General features: G+C 42.0%; 1 protein-coding gene across 1 annotated transcript in view; it reads left to right on the top strand.

The window, feature by feature from the left end:
- eif2b3 (eukaryotic translation initiation factor 2B, subunit 3 gamma) overlaps positions 1–25,000 on the top strand; it is a 34,555-nt gene that overhangs the window by 611 nt on the left and 8,944 nt on the right. Inside the window, exons 2-9 of the mRNA XM_080010671.1 lie at positions 458–620; positions 1,672–1,829; positions 10,242–10,398; positions 10,730–10,841; positions 19,736–19,825; positions 21,300–21,436; positions 21,890–22,080; positions 22,191–22,253. Coding sequence (XP_079866797.1) covers positions 473–620; positions 1,672–1,829; positions 10,242–10,398; positions 10,730–10,841; positions 19,736–19,825; positions 21,300–21,436; positions 21,890–22,080; positions 22,191–22,253 — 1,056 coding nt within the window. The 5' untranslated portion in view covers positions 458–472. The remainder of the gene's footprint in view (positions 1–457; positions 621–1,671; positions 1,830–10,241; positions 10,399–10,729; positions 10,842–19,735; positions 19,826–21,299; positions 21,437–21,889; positions 22,081–22,190; positions 22,254–25,000) is intronic.

The raw sequence follows: 25,000 nt of genomic DNA, 5'->3' as shown, positions 1-25,000 counted from the left end.
TGTTAAGGATTGTCTTAAAAGAACCTAAAAAAGATCCTAAAAAGCATAAAATTCAACTCTCTGATACATGCAGACGCCATGTATTTATATGTATTTATATTAAGCAGTTGTATTGCAAGTTTTGAAGTTGAAGTTTTGTATCGCATGTATTTCATTTAATGGGAGAATGTTTAATTGTTAGTTATTTTTTGAGAAAAGTATCTCCTCAGATCTATGGCGGTTTGAATATATATATATATATATATATATATATATATATATATATATATATATATATATATATATATATATAATTTTTATTTATTTTTTGGAACCAAAATACACTTTTGGAAGAAATACTTAGACCTCATACGAATAAATCCAAATTTCTTTTATTTTTTATTTTTTTAAGTGTTGGTACCTATGGTGGTACCTGTTGATCATTTATTTCTCTTTTGCCCCCAATTATTGTATACAGCCCGCAGGAGACATCATGGAGCTCCAGGCGGTGTTGATGGCAGCTGCTGGGGGGTCTCGTATGATGGATCTGACATACAACACCCCCAAACCGATGCTGCCGGTTGGCAACAAGCCCCTCATGTGGTACCCGCTCAATCTGCTGGAGAGGGTGGGCTTTGAAGGTGAACACCCTGTTTACATTACACAGCTACAGCAGCAGATACATTTTATGAGGTTTAAAGTGGCTGATGAATTGAGTGGCTCTAAAAAGATCTTTTTCCTGTGATATCAGAACTATAGTGATGCTATCACACAAACACAATTTAGGAAGGTCAAGTTAGGAAAACAAACTGTAAACACAGGAGGGTGTAGCTAGAGATAGCTGTGATATAAGTGTTACGGCTGTTGATCCCAAACTTCCAAACCAAGGCACATTCATGCAATTACTTCCCTTTTTAATCTCTTCTCAGAGCCCAGAGTAAAGCGCTGCACTGTTTCCCCATTTGTTTCAATGTGCGTAACCATTAACTGATAAGTCAATCAGTTAATGAACCAGTGTTGGTTTGCATTTCCCAATTCTGCAATTATTTATTTTTACCCTACAGCTGAACTTGCAGCTGGGACAGAAACTATTTATTATTTAAAGGGCTTGTTGCAATATGCCTATTTATGTCAGTCATAAGTGCACATTCTTCTGAAAACCTTCCTATTCTCACAAACCCAAATCTCCGCCCATTCACCATCTTCATGTGTGGCCCATAGTTTATTATGTGCAGTCAAATAGCCAAAGCCTAGCAATTAAGATTTACTAGGCTGACCTAGCTCTAATGAACTTCATGCCCAGGAGAATACACTTTATCCAGACAAGGGTGATTAAAGCACACAGTCCTGGCTATGTCTTGGATTGTTTTTGCCTAAAATGGAAGTGTTTTGGCCACTTTTGGAAAGATTATAGTAAATACAAATGGACTAATATAGCTGTATTTAACAAAGATCACTTTTGTTTTTGTACTTGAACAGAGTTAATTAATTTAATAAAAAATCATTTTAGGTGCCACAATGAGTGATATGTGATGTGTTAAATTCAAATAACTGCGAGAAATCTGTCCAACATGATTTGTAGAGGCAGTGGGTGTGTACTGCGTACAATTATTTTATTTTATTTTATTTTTTTGCAACCCCAATTATCAGGACTTCTCACCCATTTGGTGTATATGAACCATTTTTTTTCAGAGGTGATTGTAATCACCACCAAGGAGGTCCAGAAGATGATGAGCACAGATTTCAAAATGAAGCTGGACGTGAAGATGAAGCTGGACGTGGTGTGCATTCAGGAAGACGCTGACATGGGCACTGCTGATGCTCTCCGACACATCCAGCAGAAGATTAAGGTGTGTGTGTGTGTGTGTGTGTGTGTGTGTGTGTGTGTGTGTGTGTGTGTGTGTGTGTGTGTGTGTGTGTGTGTGTGTGTGTGTGTGTGTGTGTGTGTGTCTGTGTGTCTGTCTGTGTGCGTGTGTGTTAATGGGAACTGGGGACACCATGATGATAATATTATTGGATAAAGTAACTGGTCACCATCAGTTTGGGTCACTTTACATCACATCACTTGCTTAGAATACTCAACACACACGTTGAATCCTTGACTTCTGCAACAAGGAATTATCATATGGAAATCCCCATTGGTACCCAAACCCATTGGTAAAGTATATCTATCAAATATCTTTATAAATCATAATTAGCATTATTTTCTCTTTTTCAGTTAAGTTTATCCTTTCATGTTCTATTAAAGACGATATAACAATCACTCTGATTCATCCAGTAGTGATCCAGCGGTAACATTTAGGCCTCTAGTCATGACCCGCGTTTTGTCGAGTCCAAGATGAGGGTCGCTCGCATTTGAGTCGAGACACAATTGTTGATTTAAAAAGTATCACAAAGTATGTGCGTCTCAATAATGTTGAGCCAGGCAGGTGTCCTTGGTGCGAGTACCTGCTCCAAATCAAAGTTTGATGCCTGTACTCGATGAACAAAATAAACCATTTAATCTTTTTCTAGCCAGTTCTTCATCACTCCATTCAACTTTTAAAAACGAGAGAAAAGTTGTGACTTGCCCGTACTTTTCATACGTAAAATATCAGTTTTGCCCATGTTAAATAGCCTAAAATGTGCCACTGTGAATCATCAGCTTAAGTTATGTAGAATGGATTTCTAACTTGTGAGTACAAGTTATCTGCCTATAGGTTACCTGGAATCCATTATTTACTTACTGCCGTTTCTCTCTTAATGTCGAGCAAATAGATGCATGAGTGAACAAGCTGGAGTTGTTTTTCTGTGTGGGTTGCATCACCTGGTGGATTTGTGACGTTGCGGCTGCACGCAATGGAAAAGTTGAGAAACCGTACTAACTTGCGTTGAGTGTTTCTCAGGTCCGAGAAGGTCAGGTCAGCCTCAAAACTAAAAGAACAGTGAATGCTGTATATAAAATGATGAATGCAATGTAAAAAAACTGTCACAAAAAAGCTTAGGAGCTTGTAGTCACTGTAATTAAATAAAACAGCATTGCTAATATTGCAGCATTTGCAACGTGAATTATATATTTTTCATATCAAAATGACAGTATTAGATCCAGTTATGCATATGTAATTCTATTTTGTGTGGTTTTATGATTGCACTGTTTGAGCACATTTTATCAATGCACTGAAATGAACATATAACAATATCTTTTTTTATTCCAATACGCAAAATTGTTGGTTATGTTGACACGCAATTGTATACCATTTGAAATGCATATTGAAATTGGAAGTGTATCATTAGGAGGTGAGACTTTACACACACTTTACATTGCCTCTCAGTGGATTTTTAATCTCCAGCCTCGAGAAAAAACCCTACGCTCATATCATTGCTTATTTCCACGCTTTTGTGAAACCTGAAGCCTAATTGATTAAAAGTTCAAAAGACAAATTCAGCAATACTTTTACGTGTCAGGCTTTTCACTGAACACTATCTCTATCCACACTAATGTACTTTCAACATGTGTCATTGGGGTATTTGGGGTGGGGTATTTAATAACTTCCTTTTATTGTGGCTCAGGCTATCAGAGCTCAAGTAGAACGACTGTATCACTTTTGTTTGTAATAAAGGGTCCAGCTGGTTAAATCTGACAAACCCCGTCCATTTAACTTTTTTAGTTTTACTTTTTAGAACCTAAACGATGCATATGCGATGATATGCATCACATGTGCACCTGCAAATACACATCAATATTATTTTTATAATATTATTGGTTTGACAGCTTTTGGAATTAAGTAGTTTAGTGACTAGAGATGCCTGTGGCCTTGCAGTACCATTTTTCTTTTTTATTTCTTAAAAAAGGCAGTGGAGCACACACACACACACACACACACACACACACACACAAATGTAGGACAAGCTCCAGCATGCTCCCAATGGCTGGATCCCTAATCCTGTGAGCAGCCAGATAGATTAAAGGAATTGAATAACAGACGCATACACACACTATAAGGTGACGAGTGAAGGGCCATATCAATGGGTTGCCAAATCCCCGCATAGAAATCACTCCACTGTCATGCCGACGCATGAGTACAGTCAACACACGCACTCACTCATCTCTGCACATACACAAACAGTCCCCCACCACTCCTCCTGAGAGGGGATTTGGTGAAGCCCATCAAACAAAAACCCTTACAGGAATTGGTGTACAGTCGTGGCGCACTGAATAAGTCGTTTGACTATGGCTTACCAATTTAAGAACGCTTGTCATCGGCATATTGGCTTAGTGAAGTCCTCCAGCAGTGAAGTTACTTATGAAAGCACGGATGTCCCAGAATTATTATAGTCAGGTCTTTCTCAGTGGGCTTAACTTGCGAAGGGAGAATGACTTTAGCACACTTTCATTGAATAAAAGTCTTGCTTGATTGAGTAAGCCTCTTCCAATATTTTTTTGGGGTCTTTAGCTCAAACACCTGGCGTAATGAGTGGCTACTGTCTCTGCTATTTTATTTATTTTGAGTTGGTTGTAACTTGCAACCTTTAGGACAATGGGGGCAGTGATCGAAAGAAAGAGAGATTAACTTTTTTTTTTTGTAAGATTCAAGAGACATGAGAGGTTGTGTAAGAGTTCACTACACCTCCACCGAACACACACACACACACACACACACACACACACACACACACACACTTAACCTCTCTTTCCCTGCCTTTCGGTGCATGTCTTTTGAATGAAAAATGACTTTGATTGACTTTTACATTTGTAGACCAGATCCATTCATAGGCAGTTGTGTTCGGCTTACGAAACGAATTATTCAGGCTTTGAATTCTGTCTTTCCTCGTCTTTTGAGATTCCTGTGATTTGAAAAAGACTAATTATCGCCGCCAATGTGTTGGCCATTAAAAATGAGAATTAAATTTGGTCTTTTTCTTTTGGAAGAAGTTCTTTCTACTTTAAACATAGTTCAAGACTGAGTAGAAACGGCCGTTTTTCTATTGATTTTGCCTACCGTTTGAATCTGCTTTTATAAACGGGTTACAGTTTTAAAAAGGTTCACAGCAGTCAGCACGTCCAACATCTGTGTGTCTGTGGACATGTGTGGATGTGTGTGTGTTGGTGCATGTGTGTGGTCCTGAGCTGTCCAGCAGCGATCATCACTGTTGAAAGGCTAAAGTGTCTCCGACTCTCCAGCTGACTCCATTCTGCTATCACCTTAGAGTGTGTGTGTGTGTGTGTGTGTGTGTGTGTGTGTGTGTGTGTGTGTGTGTGTGTGTGTGTGTGTGTGTGTGTGTGTGTGTGTGTGTGTGTGTGTGTGTGTGTGTGCGTGTTTCCTGCGTGCGTGTGTCCGCGTATATGGTTGTATTTGCAAATTTGCTGGATTGTAGGGGCTCTGCAGTATAAATATAGTATAATATCAATATTGTTTTATGAGACAAGATATTGTCTGGGATTCGTTTTGTGTGTGTGTCTGTTGTACATCTCCTACTGTACTGTACTGTGGACGTACAAGAACCCCGGTCAGGCCAAAAATATATATATTTTTTTAAACGCCAAAAATAACGGCATTGTCCACCATTTTTTATTTTTTTTTTGGAATTTACAGTTAAATTATGCTATTTCAACACATGTACAAAGTAGGGTGCTGACTGAACGATTGACTGTCTCCCTGTTAACAATAAAATGGAGAATCTTTTTTTATTTTTTGTAATAGCCTATTCAAAATGTTCTAAAAACTACTGTTTTCCAAAATAGCCTATTGGAAACCTTCAAAATTAAAAAAAAAAAAAAAAAAACACAAAAAAAAACCAGTACTGTTTACAAATGGGAGATAGAGTAAGTGTGACCTGCATTGCCGCCGCGGTGTGCGCTGCAGGAGTTTTATTTGAAAATGGCAACTTTGCGTAAGATTTGGAGGGTCTCACGAAACCCTGCGGCGCAATGAAAGTGATGAAAGATCCCATGAATTGGAATGAGGTGGGGGCTCGGGCATTTACTAATTTCTATATTTATATCTACATTTGTTTCTATATTTATTGCCTCGTTTATTTATTTCAGGATTTATTTCGTAGGCACGCTTACTTTGTTTTGCGTTGATGACGGTAATGAGCTCAATACCGCGGTGACTACACTTTAAATTACTGCGCTCACCGTTCCTGTGGGCAGTGTGAACTGTGAGCGTGATTTCTCCACCATGAACAGGGTACCGGGCTACAACTCATGCAAATCATGATTGCTTTTGATAGCAGTCTATCCTAATTCAAGTATTTACTATATAAAGACAAATCTTCACTTCTGGTAGGTGAAAACAGACCTTAGGAACAGGCTTTAAGAAGAGCACTCGGGGACCTGCATGGAGATTTCAATAAATGGGCCTCCTGTGGCAAAATGTCCATATCCTGATGCCATGGTGACATTTTCTCCAAGCCAAGGAAGATAAAGTGCAGCAGCGAATCATGCACACTGTGTGAGAGATGGAGTGAATAACATAAAAAAAACACACACAGAGGAGTGAGGGGAAGATAAGGTTGAAAGTGACGCTGGTGACTGCTTTATAATTTTAGACTCCTAAATGTATCCTCTATTCTTAAATCTTTCCTAAATTTGGAGGAAATGTTCCATATTATTATTTTAAATCTTAATGTAATTGGCACAGGAGAGTTTGACTCTCCCAAGCCATTTGAAAATCACCTTGAACTGTGCTCAGACCAGTTAAAATTCCCCACCATGAAAATAGTTTTTTACCACTATTGCCAGTATCCCAGTTAATAGTCTCCGCACTTCCCTCCATCTTGGCTGTCCGTCCTTTAATTACTCTTCCCGCCTCTTCTGACATGGAGAGGTTACCCTGCCCTGCATCTTTCTCTTCACTTCCCTGCATTCATGCATTTCTCTGACTTTCTCATCCAGCTCGCTCTGGCCACATTTGACAACAGCTGACTGCCAGCGTCCAACCTTTGTTCTTCGGTCCGTCTCTTTTTCTCCCTGACAGGGTATGGTTGTCTTTCAGTCGCTGGCGCTGATGGTGCTAATGGTGGGATTAGCCTCCACGCTGACAGTGCTTGTCATTGCGCTGCCAAATGGGAAGTGCACACAAAGACACATGTGCGCGTACACACTTAACACATCAATGGCAGCCAGTTAATGTGACTGATGTCGGGCTTTGCTTTGCACTATTTCTGGTGGCGCTGGCGTGTGGGATATCTCAAAGGAATTTGTTACATGGCCAACCTCAGTGTAATTACATAGCTGGGATGAATAGAATAGCGTATATGTAATAGTGTATGAATAGAATAACTCAGGCGGACGATGCTTTGAACTCCTTCATCAGGGGGGTGATTTTTCATTAATCAAACTAAGCTCTTTGGTGTTCAGTGAATTCTGTCTTGTTATTTTTGCATGTATAGGCTTTTCAAAGATGGCCACATCTGACATACTGTAAGTAAGCTCTTTGTTTAGGCTCTTTATGGCACTCAAAACAGATATTTGAAAGTGGCCCAGCTGAAAGATTGGGGTTCGGCTTAGATTCCAATATTCTTTTTAGTCCTGGAAGCAACAAACTAAAACAAAAAAAATGAGCAACAGAATACATTTATACAACTCTGAACTGGCGGCCCCAGTTTGAATCAAACCAAATCCATACCTACAGCCACTGTACAGTATATACATAATATTAGAGCTGGGCGGTATTGAATAAATCACTAGTAGTAATTATGATGATATTTCGGGAGATGAAGGGAGATCATGCTTTCATAAAATATTTACACGCAAGAAATATTTGAGGTTTGATCATTAGTAATATGGATGAAATGACCGAGCAGCTAGAAGAATAGATCAGAAAATCTAGAACAGTCTATAGCTGCTTTCACACATGCACTCCGGACAATATCCGGAATCAGGTCCGGATGTTGTCCGGAGTTACCCGTTCGCACATGCAGCACACAACCGGAGATTGTCCGTGTCAGACGCGTTCACACCACCTGGAAATACTCCGGTTGGTTTAGACGTGGGGCGGAGCCTGGGTAGAGGGTGCAGGAGGCAGGATGTGACGCTGCAGAGTTTTAGCGCACCCGTCACACACACATCCATACGAAGGTAAATAACTGCCGCATGATGGAGACGTCATCAACCCACGACACAACCGCTAGCTCGATGTCAATGCTCCGGAAAGTTACCTCCTCTGTTCACACATGGGCTCAATCGGACATTGCACAGACTTTGCACTAGGGTGCTGGCTGGGTAAAGTCAGGGTAATGTCCTGTCCAAATGATTTGGACATTTGCGTTCACACATACAGCTCCTCCGGATAATATCCGGATAAGTTGTGCATCTATGTAAGTGCATGTGGGAAAGCAGCTTAAGAAGTTCAGGAAATTACATTTATTCATTGCTGTAATGCAGCCTTAAATACCACATTAGGCCATAATATGATAATACAATATCCCAAATTCCAAGCAGTATCAAGTCTCCCATCAAGATTGCGCAAAATTCAAACAATTGATCGACTATCCAGCTCAACAATGGGCTTTTAACATTGCGTAGAGGGAAGCGATGGCCCCTGGGGAGTCCTAGAACAGGCCACCATCTAGAAATCTGCTGCCCATGTGTTTTTCTATACTTTGTGTGTGTGTGCGCGTGCGTGTGCGTGCGTGTGCGTGCGTGTGCGTAGAAGTAGCATGTCCTGAGTGTAGCATGGAGCAGAGTGTCACGGCCTAGCTAGCAGAGTCAGCCAGCCGGAGCGGGACTTGGGGCCCGGCTGGGGTCAATAACGGGGGTCCAGCTGTTGAGGGCCCCCGCCTCCCATCTCTGCCCACTTCTTAGCACATGTTGTTTTCATCTTTTCTCTTCTCCCCTTCCTCTCTTTCCACTCCCCTTTTCCCCTTCATATTGTCTTTTGCCCTCTTTCCTCCGGTCTCCTCTGCTGTGTGTGTGCGTGCGTGCATGTGTGCGTGTGTGCGTGCATGCGTGTGTGCGTGTGCGTGTGCGTGTGCGTGTGCGTGTGTGTGTGTGTGTGTGTGTGTGTGTGTGTGTGTGTGTGTGTGTGTGTGTGTGTGTGAGAGACATCCAAAATTTTATATTGCAATGCAGTCCCGCCAAAATATTGCAATACACAATATTAACGTTGGGGGGGGGGGGGGCGGGGTGTTCCCATTACACATGGTTGCACATGGCACTTTTTTGCATTCATTCAATTACAATAAACACATCTACAATAAAAACACTTTTTGTTGTCTTTGGAGAAAAGGGTGAACCCTTATTCCGGATCGTGGCTAACAGATCGCTTTATGCCACTCCAATTAGGAAGCTGCGTGTGGGCGTTCACGTAAAGTGTGTGTGTGTGTGTGTTGTGTGTTCACCATGCGAACAGTAACGGGCACCAAGCAGCCGCGAGTGAGGAAATATATGCATAGAATTGGGGGAAGTATGTCTCAGCGTGAGAAATATGAGGTGTGGTGTGTGAACTGGTTGATATGTGTGAGTCTCATGGTCAAAGCGTATAAAAACATTTTTTATAGTATCATTTTAGTAATGCAAGTAATAACCTCGTCAAAATCCTCCATCTGCTTCCGGACCGACCCGATATTAGATATTATCGAATATCGGCCCGGGCTGCGTGTTTGCTTAGTCTACAATGCTTACCTTGGATTTACTAGAGCAGTCACACCCCGATTGTCTTTCTTCATCTCTCTCTCTCTCTCTTTCCGTCTCAACCTCTCTCACAAACCCCCTTTACTGTTGTGACTGTCGTTAGGACAACCACAGTCCAGGCCCTTCACGCCCTGAAGAGTTTACACCAAGCGTTGTCACCTTGTATATTCAAACAGGGAACCGCCGATCACGGCCGCTCAAAAAAAAAAAAAAGTCCACAAGTTTCAACTTTAGCGGCACGCACAGGGAGCCCAGCTCTATATTTCACACGTCCCCTGCTCACCTCTTTCTTTACCCGTAGCGGTATTGTCGACGGATTTCTTCCTCTCTTTGCGTCTGTTTGGTGACATCCCTGGGCCTTGCTTGTGGAGTGGACATGTATCACGTCACAGGTGTTCCTTTGTTTGGGGAAAGAGAATAATGTGGCCTGGAGGAGGATGATTTGCCGTGTAAACCAGGTGGCAAAGCACAGCCTCACCGCTTCCCCACGGTTTCAAAACATTAATATGGACCTCGGTTTCGGAGAGTCTTGAAATGCGGCGCATTATGTCAGCATAAGTACTTGTAGGACGTTTCACTATTTACCGGTTTCTACTTTGAAGCGAATGCCCTCCATCTCTCTTTTCTCGCCCCATTCGCCGTCTAGACAGACATCCTGGTGGTGAGTTGCGACCTGATAACCGACGCGGCGCTGCACGAGGTGGTGGACCTGTTCCGGGCCCACGACGCCACGCTCGCCATGTTGATGAGCAAGGCCCATGAATTCACAGAGACGGTCCCTGGACAAAAGGGCAAGATGGCAGGTAAGACATAGTGGAAGACGTTAGTTTAGATTAGATTACAAGTGGATAAGTGAGGGAAGGAAAGCAGATGGTATATTTGGATTAAATATATACTTTGAAAATAACGATTAACATTACTATTAACATTACCAGGCAGAGTTTTACTGCAGATGTACAATATCCAATGTCATTACAACTTCTAGTTCACATCTTGTTCTCCTGTTGGAGTTCTGCTCATGTAGCCGCTCTAAAGAAAACCAGTTTCCTTTTCCAGTTATTTGTAAAATTTGCCCCAGCATAACAACTTTCTGATGTTTCGGCTTTGAATGATGCGTCTTTTTTTTCCCTCCAGCCGAACAGAGGGACTTCGTGGGTGTCGACGAATCAGGGAAGAGGCTGCTGTTCATGGCCAATGAGGCAGACCTGGAGGAGGGGCTCACCATCAGGAAGTCCATCATGAGGAAGTAAGTCATTTGAATAACCCGCTTTATAAAGAAGAGGACAGAATGACCGATTGAGCCGTTTAATTAAGCTGCTGAGAATTTGCCTAAACAACGGCTCTTTGTGACTGACAACTTTATCGAAACACTGTATTGCTACTCAACAAGCTAGTTAGTCTTTCGACATATTTTTAGCATATTAATTGGTTTCAGTCACACTCAATCACTCTCTCACACACCATTAAAAAAAAAAAAAAAAGTATACATATTACCTGTATTAAAAAAAAATTGGGTAGCGCCTTAATCGGAGCTGGTGCCCAGCAATGACTGACTTCTCTCATAAAGATTCTGTACTCTTTATTAGGAACACCTGTGCACCTACATATTCATGAAATTATCTGATTGGACAATCGGGTGGCAGCAGTGCAATGCATCAAATCATGCAGGTACGGGTCAGCAGCTTCATTAATGTTACATCAACCATCAGAATGGAGAAAAAATGTGATCTCGGTGTTTTCGACCGTGGCCCGATTGTTGGTGCCAGACGGGCTGGTTTGAGTATTTCTGTAACTGCTGATCTCCTGGGATTATCCTGCACAACAGTCTCTAGAGTTTACTCAGAATGCTGCAGAAAAAAACAAACAAAAAAACTCCAGTGAGCGACAGACCACTCTGTACAATTATGTCGAGCAGAAAAACGTCTCAGAATGCACAACACGTCGAACCTGGAGGCGGATGGGCTACAACAGCAGATGACCACGTCGGGTTCCACTTGTGTCAGCCAAGTAAAGAAAGCTGAGGCCGCAGTGGGCACAGGCTCACCAAAACTGGACAGTGGAGGACTGGAAAAACGTAGCCTAGTCTGATGAATCTCCATTTCTGCTGAGGCACACAGATGGTAGGGACAGAATTTGGCACCACCAGCATGAATCCATGGACCCAACCTGCCTTGTGTCAACAGTCCAGGCTGGTGGCGGTGGTGTAATGGTATTGGGATTTGTTTTGAGCCTTTGAGCCTGTTGATACCAATCAATCATCTCTTGAATGCTACAGCCTATTTGAGTATTGTGCATCCCTTCATGGCCACAATTGACCATCTTCTAACGGCTACTTCCAGCAGGATAATGCACCACATCACAAAGCAAAAGTCGTCTCAAACCGGTTTCATGAACATGACAATCCAGTCATGACCTGAATCCAGTAGAACACATTTGGGATGTGATAGAACGGGAGATTCGCAGCATGAATGTGCAGCTGACAAATCTGCAGGAATTGCGTAATTGCAATCATGTCAACATGGACCAGAATCTCAAAGGAACGGTTTCCAAAAACTTGTGGACTCCATGCCAAGAAGAACTGAGGCTGTTTTGAGAGCAGAAGGAGGCCCCACCCAGTGTTAGTATAGCGTTCCTAATAAAGTGTTTTTGTTTTATGTTAAATTATATGGCTATACTTTTATGAAGCCACACAAGAAGATGGGCTGGGTCTAAAAAAAATATTTTATCATGTATTAATGTATTATGTGTAAAAAATAATGTCTTAATATGTTTAAAAAAAATGGATGCACATTCTCTGGCATTGCTATTTATTTATTTGCTGTATTGAAAAATGTACCAAACCGTGACACCACTGTACCGTATTGAATAATGAATTTTGTGAACCATTACACCCCTAGTGTGTGTGTGTGTGTGTGTGTGTGTGTGTGTGTGTGTGTGTGTGTGTGTGTGTGTGTGTGTGTGTGTGTGTGTGTGTGTGTGTGTGTGTGTCCACACATATGTATGTATAGAGAGAGAGCATATTTCAAATTCTTCCTTGATATCAAAAGCAGCAAATCTTATTCTGTGCGTGCCGCTCCACAGTGAGGTCAGAGTGCGGGGTCACACCGGAGGATTTGTCTGCGTTCTGCTCTTGAGCTCTACTTTTTTTTTTTTTTTATGATCCTCCAGTCTATACAAGACCTGCTGCTCTAGCTTACAGCTCGGACCACACAGATGCTGCACCGGTGGCCCGCTCGCTTTTGCCACTTTTCCCTTTTCTCTTTACCTCTTTATATCTATGTGTGAGATTTGTTTTTAAGCTTAAGTGTACCGGATTGAGGGAGGTGGCTCTTTTTTTTTTTTTTTTTTTTCCCCCCCTCATAAGCTCACACCAGGATTTGCTCCGCACACTAAGTGGTCCGAGAGCTCCTTTGACCTCTTGTGCCTGTGCATCATGACTCTCTGGGGGAGGTCAGAGTTTTTAAATTGTCTTCAAGAAAAAAAAAAGAAAAAAAACCAGGACAGAATTTCCCCTTGCCCTCATCCACGCTGCTTTAAAACATTAAGACTTATTGTGGTCCAGCTGAATTAAATGGAGCCAGAAGAAAGTAAAAAATGTGTGTTTTTAATTTTTTTTATTCTTGCAGTTAGAATAGTGCACTGAATCTTAAAGGTGCAGTGCGTAGAATGTAGTGGCATCTAGCTCTGAGGTTGCCGAGGAGGTTTTCAGGAAAAGGTTCAGTGTGGGAGTATTTTAGAGAGCAGGTCGAAAGAAGGTTTAAGCCCTGGTTATACAGTACCTTCAGAGAGCGCAGGGTGTTTATAGCCGGCACATTCTCCTTTGCAGTATTCTCAGAAGCCACGGGTGGCAGTGGAGAGAAAGTACCGTGTGAAGCAGGAAGTAGTAAACGAAGAAGAGCGCAAACAGCAAACATGGCTGCACACACAGCTTGTTTGTTGGGGCGGGGGGGGTTGAAGTTACGTTCTGCTCAGCATTTTATTACAGAGGAACTTATTGAACTATGGAACGGAGTCACTGTGTTATTATTCTCCCTCTTTGTAAGACGCTCTAAAAATAAACTGCACATGAATACCAATAAAAACGTTACCTCTTATTTGTAAATTGAACTTTACAACGGCCCTGTTAATTCACAATATAATCACCAATCCTGAGTGAGCTGTTTGATCTGTTGTCTCTAATTGGTAGACTTTCGTAGACTTTTCACATCTGAATTGTGCTGCAGATCAGTTCTGGCCAGCATATCAGAAATAAAACAGCAAAATGCTGATCTCCCATCGCTTCCAACGCATTACCAGGGAACGCCCCCCGCGCGGCAAATCACAAAATCTCGGGAGTGTGCGACGCGCCATGGCGCCACCCCCTGGTGATGTCCAGCTGATTAATTTATTGTGTGTGTGCGTGTGCGTGTGCGCGTGCGCGCGCCGATTAACATTTTTTGGTGTTTGACAAACCCTTTAAACGCGAGTTCTACGTTTCAGTTTGGGGTAGTCACGTGCCTCATTGTGTTTAGTGAACAAATACGAGTAAGAAAAAGTACATTTTTGGCGGTATGTAGTTGGTAAAGCAGACCTGCGTGCTGGAGTGAGGGGATCTCTCAGTTCTGAATACCATGCCTAGCGTGTGTGTGGGAGAGCTAGGTGTTTTGGGAGCTCGTAAATACTTTGTGGAGCCAGAGCCACTGTAAATTGTGGCCAATAAGAGCGGGGTTGGAGCAGCTGCTAGCATGCTTCCTGCATCGGCACCACACACACACACACACACACACACACACACACACACACACACACACATTCATACATATATGGACGCAAAAATATCCACCGGCAATGGGGAAACTCGCACAGGAAACCTGCACAGCTGAATTAGAAGTAACACACACAGAACATGTTAGCGTGGGCCTGTTCTGAACCGAGGAGGAAATTAATAGAGGAAAAACACTCAGGCGCATGCAGCCACTAACACATTGTCACAGTGTTATGGTAACATGTTGAGTTCACAGTTAAACACTCGCTCCTCGCAGGGGAAGACTTATAGCCCGCAGGCCGCCTCTGACTGCGGATACACACACATACGGAACGCTGGCGCCTTTGATTTACACGGGAAATCTCCCAAAATATTCCTGCTCGATAGTAAGTACTATCCGAAACGATGCTATCGGTTCACTTTACCGTGATCATGTATGAGTGTGCACACACACACACACTCAATAGAGAGTTTCCATCAGAAAACATTTGTTTCAGTTCATTTATCTTTTTAGGTTTATCTAATTTTTTAATCCATTCACCACATCGATTTAGCATTTCTCTTGTCCCGCCCTTCATTCTTCATCATCCATTCCTTTCGCTTCACATCCAACCATCCCATCTTCCCAGTAACGGTCTTCCATCATTCATTCATTTGGCCATCCCTAAATATACATATATACAGTGGTACCTTGATTTACAATTGCACTAACATACGAGTTTTCCGAGTTACGAGTTGTCGTTCCGTCGATTTTTTTTGTATTGATTTGCGAGCAAAAATGTGAGGTACGAGGAGCGAGCTTCAGGTGCACCGCCGCTCGGTGGCGTGGCGAGCGAATCTGGCCAGCATCCCGCGTCCCACTGGTTCACTTGTGGTTACCTGACCGTGGAAGCATCTCTTTTGTGTTTTGTGCTCGCGTTTTGTGCTTTTTGTGCAGTTATTTTGCCCAAAAAAAAATTCTAATCATGGGTCCTAAGGAAGTAAGTGCTGAGAAGAAGAAGCGGATGATGTCGATTGAACTAAAGCATGAAATCATAGAAAAACATTCTCTTTGGCATTCTCTTTTATTCTGCTTTATTCTGTTTTTATACAATTTTTGTTATTTATAAATACATTTTTCTTATTTAAAAACACGTAACAAAAAAAATTGGGGTGGTTTTTTGGGGGCTGGAACGGATTAATGGCATTTCAATTAATTTCAATGGGGAAAATTGATTTGCAATACGAGCAGATTGAATTACGAGCTCTGTCACAGAACGAATTAAACTCGTAAGTCAAAGCACCACTGTATATATAAGTATATATAAAAAGTGTGTATGTATGTATGTATGTATGTATGTATATGTATGTATGTCTCTCAAAAACAATTCAGCAAACAAACTAACATGCATGTATGAACGTTTTCTATACAATCAGTAGTTTTTATATTGATCTTAATTAGACCAATGTTTTGATATTATTCAACATAGACGATGACTCCGTTTTGAAAGGCGACTAAAGACCATTTTGCTTTCAACACTGTTTCATGTGTCTGCTGCCTGAGCCTGGTGGTCGCCCTCTGTGTCCAATTAAAACTCACTCCTGCTCAGACATTCCTGTCCTGGAAATAGCAGCGCTGCATTGTCGGAGAGCAACGTGGGAGGTGTTTTATTCCTCCGCTCAACGGGAAACTTATCCAATGAATGTTGACTAGCTACTAGGGAAACAAGCCATGTTTTATCCTCCGTTCATTCATCCCTTCATTGATTTGTTAATTGTTCACTTGTGTGTTTATCCGTTCACTCATTCATTCATTTTTTGAGATTATACACATTAATAATAAGAGCGGAGGAGATGTCTTAAGCTGTTTTTAGCAATTTTGACCCAAAAATTATACATTTATTGTAGGCAAACATAATAGTCAGACTGCAAATATTACCAAATGTTTATTTTCTTAGGTTTTATTTATGTTTTGATAAATTACCCACACTTAAAGAAGCATATATGGTCTCCCCAAGGACTGTATATTGTTGCATTAAAGTGGTAAGTTTATGAAGAAAAGCTCAAAATGAACTTGCGTGAGTCACTATCTCCATTGAACGTGCGCATGTTAAGGAAATAAGACACAAATGGAGTTTCACTCTTTTATTTTACATCGGTAGTAAATTACACATAATAGATAACAAATACGATTATTTCAGCCCTGATCTGTCCCCGCAGTGGAAACGAGACTAATGGGAGTATCCATTCTGCCGTGCCTGAGTCATCGTCTGCCCCGGGGTCTTAGTTGTGATTAAATGAGACCTAATATTGTGTGTGTGTGTGTGTGTGTGTGCGTGTGTGTGCGTGTGCGTGCGTGTGCGTGCGTGCGTGCGTGCGTGCGTGCGTGCGTGCGTGCGTGCGTGCGTGCGTGCGAGCCAGAGAAGTGACTCGCTTTCTCACCACAGACTGGAGTAGTTCAGTAGTAAGTCATTAAGCCACCGTTTGAATCATCCTCAGCCGGAGGACACAGCACATTCCCTCACCCCACATCAATCCCTCCAAAGTACTCAGCGACCAGAAACTGTATGATGCCGTTCCTTGGGGGTGGAAAGTGAACGCAGAAATTAATAAATAATAAAAAGGATTAAACTTTCAGGGCTGTTTTTTTTTTGTTTGCCATTAAACACTGCTGCACTGCCTTTTCACACAAGTAGCACACAACCGGAGATTGTCCCTGTCGGACACGTTCACACCTACTGGAAATATTCTGTTTGGTTTAGACGAGGGGCGGAGCCTGGGTAGTGCGTGCAGGAGGCAGGACATGACGCAATGACGCTGCACAGTTTACAGCACACTCAAGATGGCGGACAAAGGCGACAGACTTATGAGTAACTGTGCCTTTTTTTGCATTGATACTATTGATATTGTATTCGACGTATCCGGACGATCCGCAATATAAACGAATGAGTGGAAAGGAATATAAAGGAAAGCAGAAAGGAGTACGAAGCAGCTACGCTCTGACCCTGATAACCTCTGTTATCATGCGGCAGTCAGATGACAGAGACGTCATCAACACGCGACACGCTCACTTGCTAGCCGCGAATTCTCTGGACAATCACCTACTCGGTTCACAGATACAGCTCAATCGGACGTTATGTGGACTTTGTACTAGGGTGCTGGCTGGGTAAAGACAGTTTAATGTCTGGTCCGGTTGATTCGGACATTTGCGTTCACACATACAGCTCCTCTGGGTAATGTCTGGATAATTTCAGAGTTCCAGTGCATGTGTGAAACCAGCTAACACCTACTTTTAACTGGGATTAAGTACTCAACAACTAAAACGCTCTTTTATTCCCATAGATGTTGGAATAAGTAAGCGAAATAGAATGTAAGTTACTCTGCTCTCCTATAAGTCGTAAAAGTAGCATTACGACAAGTTTATACTCAGTTACGTGCGTCTTTTGTTATGATGACATGCCGGCCTGGTCTGTAACCAGCACTGACGAATAAACACACCAACACACACCTTCACGTAGACATGCGAAACCCAGACACATGCATTGCATACATCTCAAAACAAGAGACCACAGACTACAAAACAATGAAATCACATACTGGGTGTTCCCATAAATTCTCCTTTCAGCCGATTAAATACATACGCACACACACACACACACACACCCACACACACACACACAAACACACACACACACACACACACACAAAAACGGAGAGAAGCACATTGGGACCACACCCAAACCGTGCATGTGTATGCATAAACGGGAGTGTGAAAAAAGTCCATTTATACACTGCATATGCAAGCTGACAGGTTATACACAAGTTGTCTAGCTGTGTGTGCGTTGTTTAATAAAATGCCATGTACGCACACACACACACACACACACACATACGCACACAAACAGTTGGAGTGAGTTATAGTATCTCAGTAACCACGTGACCAAAGGCTCTTCCTGAACCATTTTTCAATCTTTCACAGCAACTCCTGCCCAGAGAGGGGGATAGAACTAGTAAGTGAAGACTTGTAGAGGGCGCAATAAAAGAGAGATGACAGTAATAAGGTCGACGGTGGGCATTAATAGACAATTTAGCGATTGACAACAGAGCGTTTGTCCAGTCAGAGATGGAGAAGAGGGAGTTTTGTCAATAAAGACACGGATGGTATAAAACCAGAGCCGTAAGGCAGGTTTAGGCCGATAGACCAGGGAGACGGGAAAGAAGATGAACAATTATTCCTTCACTCGCCGCAATCGTTAGAATCTCCAGTCGTGTGTTTCCACCCAAATTCAAGTGGAATTTTAAGCCAATGTTAGAAATGTCGCAATCATTACAATGTGAATAAGGTGATCACTTGGGTTGAGGAAAATGAACAATCCTACCCAAATTCTCTGTGTTTCTATGTCAATAAATTATTCTCCTTCCTAAGGTGGATGTGTATTATTGCGCTATTACCTGATTGGACCATGAAAGCAGCATCAAATGTGCTGAAAGACTCACAACTATTTGTATGACAATAATCGCAGACTAAAATTTCATGATTGTGAAAGCCCTCGTGACCGTTGCATAACTCACCTATCCAATGTTTTATAAGGTCTGCTTCACATATGGAACTTTTTCTTTCATAATATGTCAAAGGACACCGAAGTAAGCGCCCTCCTCAGAAACATCATATTGGATGAAGAGGATTGTGGCAGAGATGAAGGGGCGCAGAGGAGTTGTTTTATCGTAGCCTTCAGGAGGACATGGTTTTCCTTCGCTATCGCTTCGTAAATGTCACTGCAGGCTCTTAGATTTTATATCGTGTGTGTGTGTGTGTGTGTGTGTGTGTGTGTGTGTGCGTGTGCGTGTGCGTGCGCGTGCGTGCATGCATGCATGCGTGCGCGTGTGTGTGTGTGTGTGTCCCCATCTACATGGGGGGTAGCCACAGTCAACATAAGCCTGACTCGTCCAGAGAGGCACTGCCAGTCGCTCTGCACGTCCACATCTATGGTGGCCTGATGAGGACAAAAGACAGATGTCGCTGTTTTGGGACTGCTTTATTGTTTCTGTTTGTTTTTATAACTTGTTTCTGGCTTGGATATAAAAACAGTAATAAAACAAGAGGTTCCAGGAAACCTGCAACATACATAAAACAGCATGCGATAATAGGAAAAAAACAAAACAATTTTCCTACAAATAGAAACATTAGCAATAGCTTTAAGCAATGCGCTACTTGAAAGGTCACACAGAGCACATGTTGGAATGACAAATTCAAGGGTCTTTTTACATCTTTCAATAAAGACTGGCAACCACTGTGTGACCTTTAATAGACTTCCCATTCAACATATTAATTGTACTGGAATTATTTTCCGTAAACAACGGTAGCGAACGACTTGGAATTTAATTGTCAAATAATCGCTCCCCCTTCCTTCTTGTAGACATCCCAGAATGCACATCAAAACCGGCCTGGTGGACGCTCATCTTTACTGTCTGAAGAAGATGGTGGTGGACTTCCTTGCTGACAACAAGTGAGTTTATTAAAGTGGCTTGTATCCCAAACATCCCATCCTGTTTTCAGAAGTAAATAAGTTGGAAAGAAAGTGATCAACCAGGTGCTTGGTAGAACTGTTATACAAAATGATAAAGTAAAGTTGGAAACAGTGCTTCTGGCATTGTTTTTTTTAACTATTACATTTATTAAACTATGAGCAGAATTGGGGTGCATCAAGTCTAGTGTGCTGACATTCCTTTCTCTTCTTCATGTACTGTATATATGCATAGATTTGCACACAGAAACTTTATAATGTATACATACTGTGTGTGTGTGTGTGTGTATATATATATATAAATATATATATATATATATATATATATATATATATATCGTCATTTGCATGAAAAAGCTAAGATATTAGCATAGGATTACGCTCACACAGAGGTACAAACACACGTTCATTGCTGGTACCACGGCGAGTGTAAAACAGCGCTGCATGGAGTGGAGGGCTTTGAAAGGTCCTGTTAGCGGGGCTTTTCCAGCGAGGTGGTTAATTTGTTTTACTACTTGCCACCGAGGCAGGTTTGTTAGGCCTTTAGCCCCGAAAGTAAGACAGTGTCACTGGGAGTCTCTGTTGCCAGCCGGCCCTTTGCTCCATTGTTCTGTTCCAATCTGAGCCACATACTCTGAAGCACAGAGGAATAATGAAAGCATGATATCATAGAAGTCGCACTTCCACGCCATTTTAGGATTATATTCCCAATCACATAAGTGATATAAACACATACCTACTTAGAATAATTGCTGCAACTTTAAAGTGCAACTTTAAAGTAATATTACCCTTTGCAATGGCTGCACAGTTTCACAGTTTTGGTACAGAGACAAAAACACATTCATCTCCTATCTTCAGATTTTTTCAAGTGTCATTGTAAAGAAACACAGAAAAACACAAACATCTTAATTTGCCTTTAAAGATGCTGATGTTACTTATTTCATTACATCAACACTGACTCGTTTCTGTTAGTTTCAGTTTGGTGCACCTCCCCACTTCTCTTTTCACAACTCTCTCACTTTCTCTCTGTGTCCCTGAAGGGGGGATATAGACAGAGTAACTGTTGTTTCTCTACCCTCATTCAGATGGAAATTCTAATCGAGAGAGAGAGAGAGAGAGAGAGAGAGAGAGAGAGAGAGAGAGAGAGAGAGAGAGAGAGAGAGAGAGAGAGAGAGAGAGAGAGAGAGAGAGAGAGAGAGAGAGAGAGAGAGAGAGAGAGAGAGAGAGAGAGAGAGAGAGAGAGAGAGAGAGAGAGAGAGAGAGAGAGAGCACAAAGTTACATGACTTTCGTGTAATGCAGCTGACAAAACATATAACTATATCCAAAATCCCAGTCAATAGTATCTACTAGATTTGTATTCCTTTATACTCTATTCCCAGTGCTAGAATGACAGATAAGTTGAGTAAGAAAATGAGGGAACAGCAAACAACCTTATTCTCTATTTATTTCCCGCAGATCAATTTCATCAATCCGTGGCGAGCTGGTACCATATCTGGTGCAGAAGCAGTTCTCCAAAGCCATTAACAGCCCCACAACCAAAGATGATGCAGAAGACCAGAACCAGAAACAGAAAGATGGAAACATCAATATGGGTCTGTAACATATCAAGCGCTGACTAGAATGACTTATTATGTCTTATTAGGGATAGGTAAATAACACATTGGCGATAGGTCATTGACTTATTAGCGATGGGTGAATAACAAATTGCTGATCGGTCAATGATTTATGAGCAATAGGTCAATAACATATTGCCAATAGGTCAATAACACATTGGCGATAGGTCAATGACTTATTAGCGATGGGTCAATAACAAATTGCCGATTGGTCAATGACTTATTAGCAATAGGTCAATAACACATTGGCGATAGGTCAGTAACACATTGGCGATAGGTCAATAACACATCAGTGATAGGTCAATGACCTATTGGTGAAAAGGTTGATAATAATATCCTTTCTTTATGCAAACAATAGGGATATGAACATAAAGAAATCACGGTACACCATAACTCCCCTTTCCCAATTTTTAACCCCACCCCCCTCTCCAGAGCTCCATCTCTCCTCCCACAATGAGCACTTCCTCCAGCTTGCTCGCGAGCGCTCGTGCTGGAATGACCACCGCGGCGACATGAGCGAGGCATACCACGGTGGGAAGCTGCGGTGCTACCTGCACATCATGGAGCAGGGCCTGTGCTACCGCGTCAACACGCTAGCCGCGTACATTGAGGCCAACCGGCAGGTGCAGGACGAGTCCTTTCATTCATTGGTTTCTTTGTTTGTTTGTTTGTTCGTTTGTAAGTTTTATCCATCGACTTTTAGGCCTCCCTAAATAAATCTTTTCTCTGCCAGGCACCAAAGCTGTTTGAGGAGCCGGCGATCCATCCTTCTGCTGTCGTCTCGGAGAAGTGTCTGGTGAGTCCAACGCTCTGGAAGGAATACTGAGGCCTAACGGTAGAATCTTTTTTCAGTGGCCAGGTATTCTTTGATTTCCGGTGTGCTTGACCTGCGTTCACGTCACCAGGTTTGGTGAGGCAATAGACAATATGTGTGTGTTTTTTATACGTGTATGTTCAATGTTATTTCATAACCCTTAAAAATAATGTCTGTTCATGATTGTTCAACTATTTGCTAACAAAACAATACATATCAAGAATTAACTTTTAATCCTATCATAAATATTCCTTACTGAGTTTCATACAATAAAGCATTCATGTAATTCACATCATACATTGTTTTTTCCATCAATGGCGATCATGGAAATTTTTAGTTCATTTTATTTTCTTTGTGGACACATTTAATTGTGTATGGCAGAAATGGTATTACTAATGATGCACTCTGCGATGCAATTCTAAATATTTCTCAAACTTATGAGACAACCTTCTGAGTGTCAACTCGATTCATAATTAAGGAGTGGATTATTGTGGGCAACAGCAGAAACAACAACTGAAACAGCAGCAGAACAGAAACAACAGAAACACCAACAGAAAAGCAGCAACGACTACAGTAGAAGCAGCAGTAAAAATTAACAGCAGCAGCAAATGAGACAACAGAAACAACAACAGCAACAGAAACAAGAACAACAGCAGCAGCAACAGAAACAACAATACCAGCAGCAATAGAAACAGTACCAGCAGCAGCAACAAAAACAACAGCAAAAACATCTGCAGCAACAGCAGCGACAACTAGCGCTAGCCACGCCAAAGTCCACCTTCCCAAATCCGAGTTCAGGCGAGGATTCAAAGCCATTGAAATAGTAAGGATATCACAGTGCGAACAATCCGAAATTTCTAATCCAAAATCAGGTAGAGTTGGGAGACGATTCACCGAAGTAACGCACACACAAAGACGTCACCGGAATCGGAAGTGGTAGCTCTCCCCGGAACCAGAAATCTCCTCATCTGTATTGAGTCAACAGTGTGCACCATCTCATCTCAATCCAATCGCAGGGCTTTAATTAACGTCCGTAAATTTTGGGTCAAGTTTTCATTCAAACCTCGGGAGGGCGATCCTTTTGACTCTCTCTCTCTGAAAAACACACCCTCCTTATGATCCTATTTACTGTAATCTCACAACAGAAACAACAACAGCAGCAACAGAAACAAGAACAGCAGTAGCAACAACACCAGCAGCAACAACAGAAACAACAACAACAGCAACAACAACAGAAACAACAGCAGCAGCGGCAACCACTGCATCGGACAGAAACAACAGAAACAGCAGCAACAGCAGCAGAAAATGTCCGTTCACAGAAACAAGAACAGTCAGCGCGGAAAAAACAGTTCTCACAGCATACAGAGCACACACACACACACAAATCTCACAGCATAGAAAACACACAAAACAACAGCAAAAACAACAACAAAAGCAACTACAACAGCAGCAACAACAGAAACAACCGCAGCAGCAGCAACAGAGACAACAGCAAAAAGCTGTTTCCAGCAGCTGTTACCAGCAACAGAAACAACAACAGCAGCAACAATAAAAACAACTACAGCTGCAGCAGCAACAACAACAACAGGAGTAACAGCAGCAACAGCAGCAACAACCAGTGCCAGCCGAGTGCCAGCTAAGCCAAAGTCCACAATCCAAAATCCCAAAAACAGTTCAGGCAAAGGTCAAAGCCAGGAAATAGCAAGGATAACAAAGTGCGAACAATCCAAATTCCCTAATCCAAATCAGGTAAAGTTGGGAAACCATTCAACGAAGTAACGCACACACAAAGGCGTCACCGGAACTGGAAGAGGTAGTAGCCCTGATCGGAAAATGAAATTTCAACAGTGTGCACCATCTCATCTCAATCCAGTCACGGTGCTTTAATTAGCTTCCCTAAATGACGGGTCAAGTTTTCATTCAGACCTCGGGAGGGAGATCCTTTCAACAACAACAACAACAACAGGAACAACAACAACAGCATCAGCATCAGCAGCAGCAACAACAGAAACAAAAACAACGGCAGCAACGACACCAGAAGCAGCAAAACTAGCAGCAACAACAGAACCTTGCCCTCAAGGGACAGAGAACTGAGACGAGCTGCCATTTTCTGTCTTTGAGCCTTTGCACCAAAGATGAGTATTTCTGTGGTGAAAAATGTGGTGGGGAGAGGGTCCAGGCAGCAGGTGGAGGACCTGACCAACAATATCGTCCAGTCTTTTTATGTCTAAGGGACGAAGTGTCTGTCTGATAGCTATAATTATGTTACTGAAGAATGGAGCGAACTCCTCACATTTTTCAGTGGAGAGCATCTCTGACGGGGTTTTAGATGGTGGATTAATTAAAGATTAAAGTCGATCAACGGTGGAAGCGAGCACTTTACTGTTGTTGAGGTTTTCATGAATGATTTTTGAGAAAGACTGTCTGGCCTGTTTCATTTCTATGTTGTATTGATTGAGTTTGTCCTTGTAAATTTCATGATGAACCTGAAGTTTTGTCTTTCTCCATTTTCGTTCCGCCTGGCAACACTCTGTTAAGCTGCCTAACAACCGCTCTGTTTCTTGAGGGGGCTTTTTGTTTTTCTATGTTTTTAGTTTTAACAGGTGCAATGTTATCAATGATATTTTGTATTTTGGAGTTGAAATTGTTCACAGGATCCTCAGTTTGATGATGCAATGAACAGTGGTATCTCATTTATAGTTCTCTTAAAGGTTTCAATGGTGTCATTG

Source organism: Zeus faber, assembly GCF_960531495.2.
Source record: "Zeus faber genome assembly, chromosome: 12".
Taxonomy (NCBI): Eukaryota; Metazoa; Chordata; class Actinopteri; order Zeiformes; family Zeidae; genus Zeus; species Zeus faber.
This window is presented reverse-complemented; position numbering and strand designations above follow the sequence as displayed.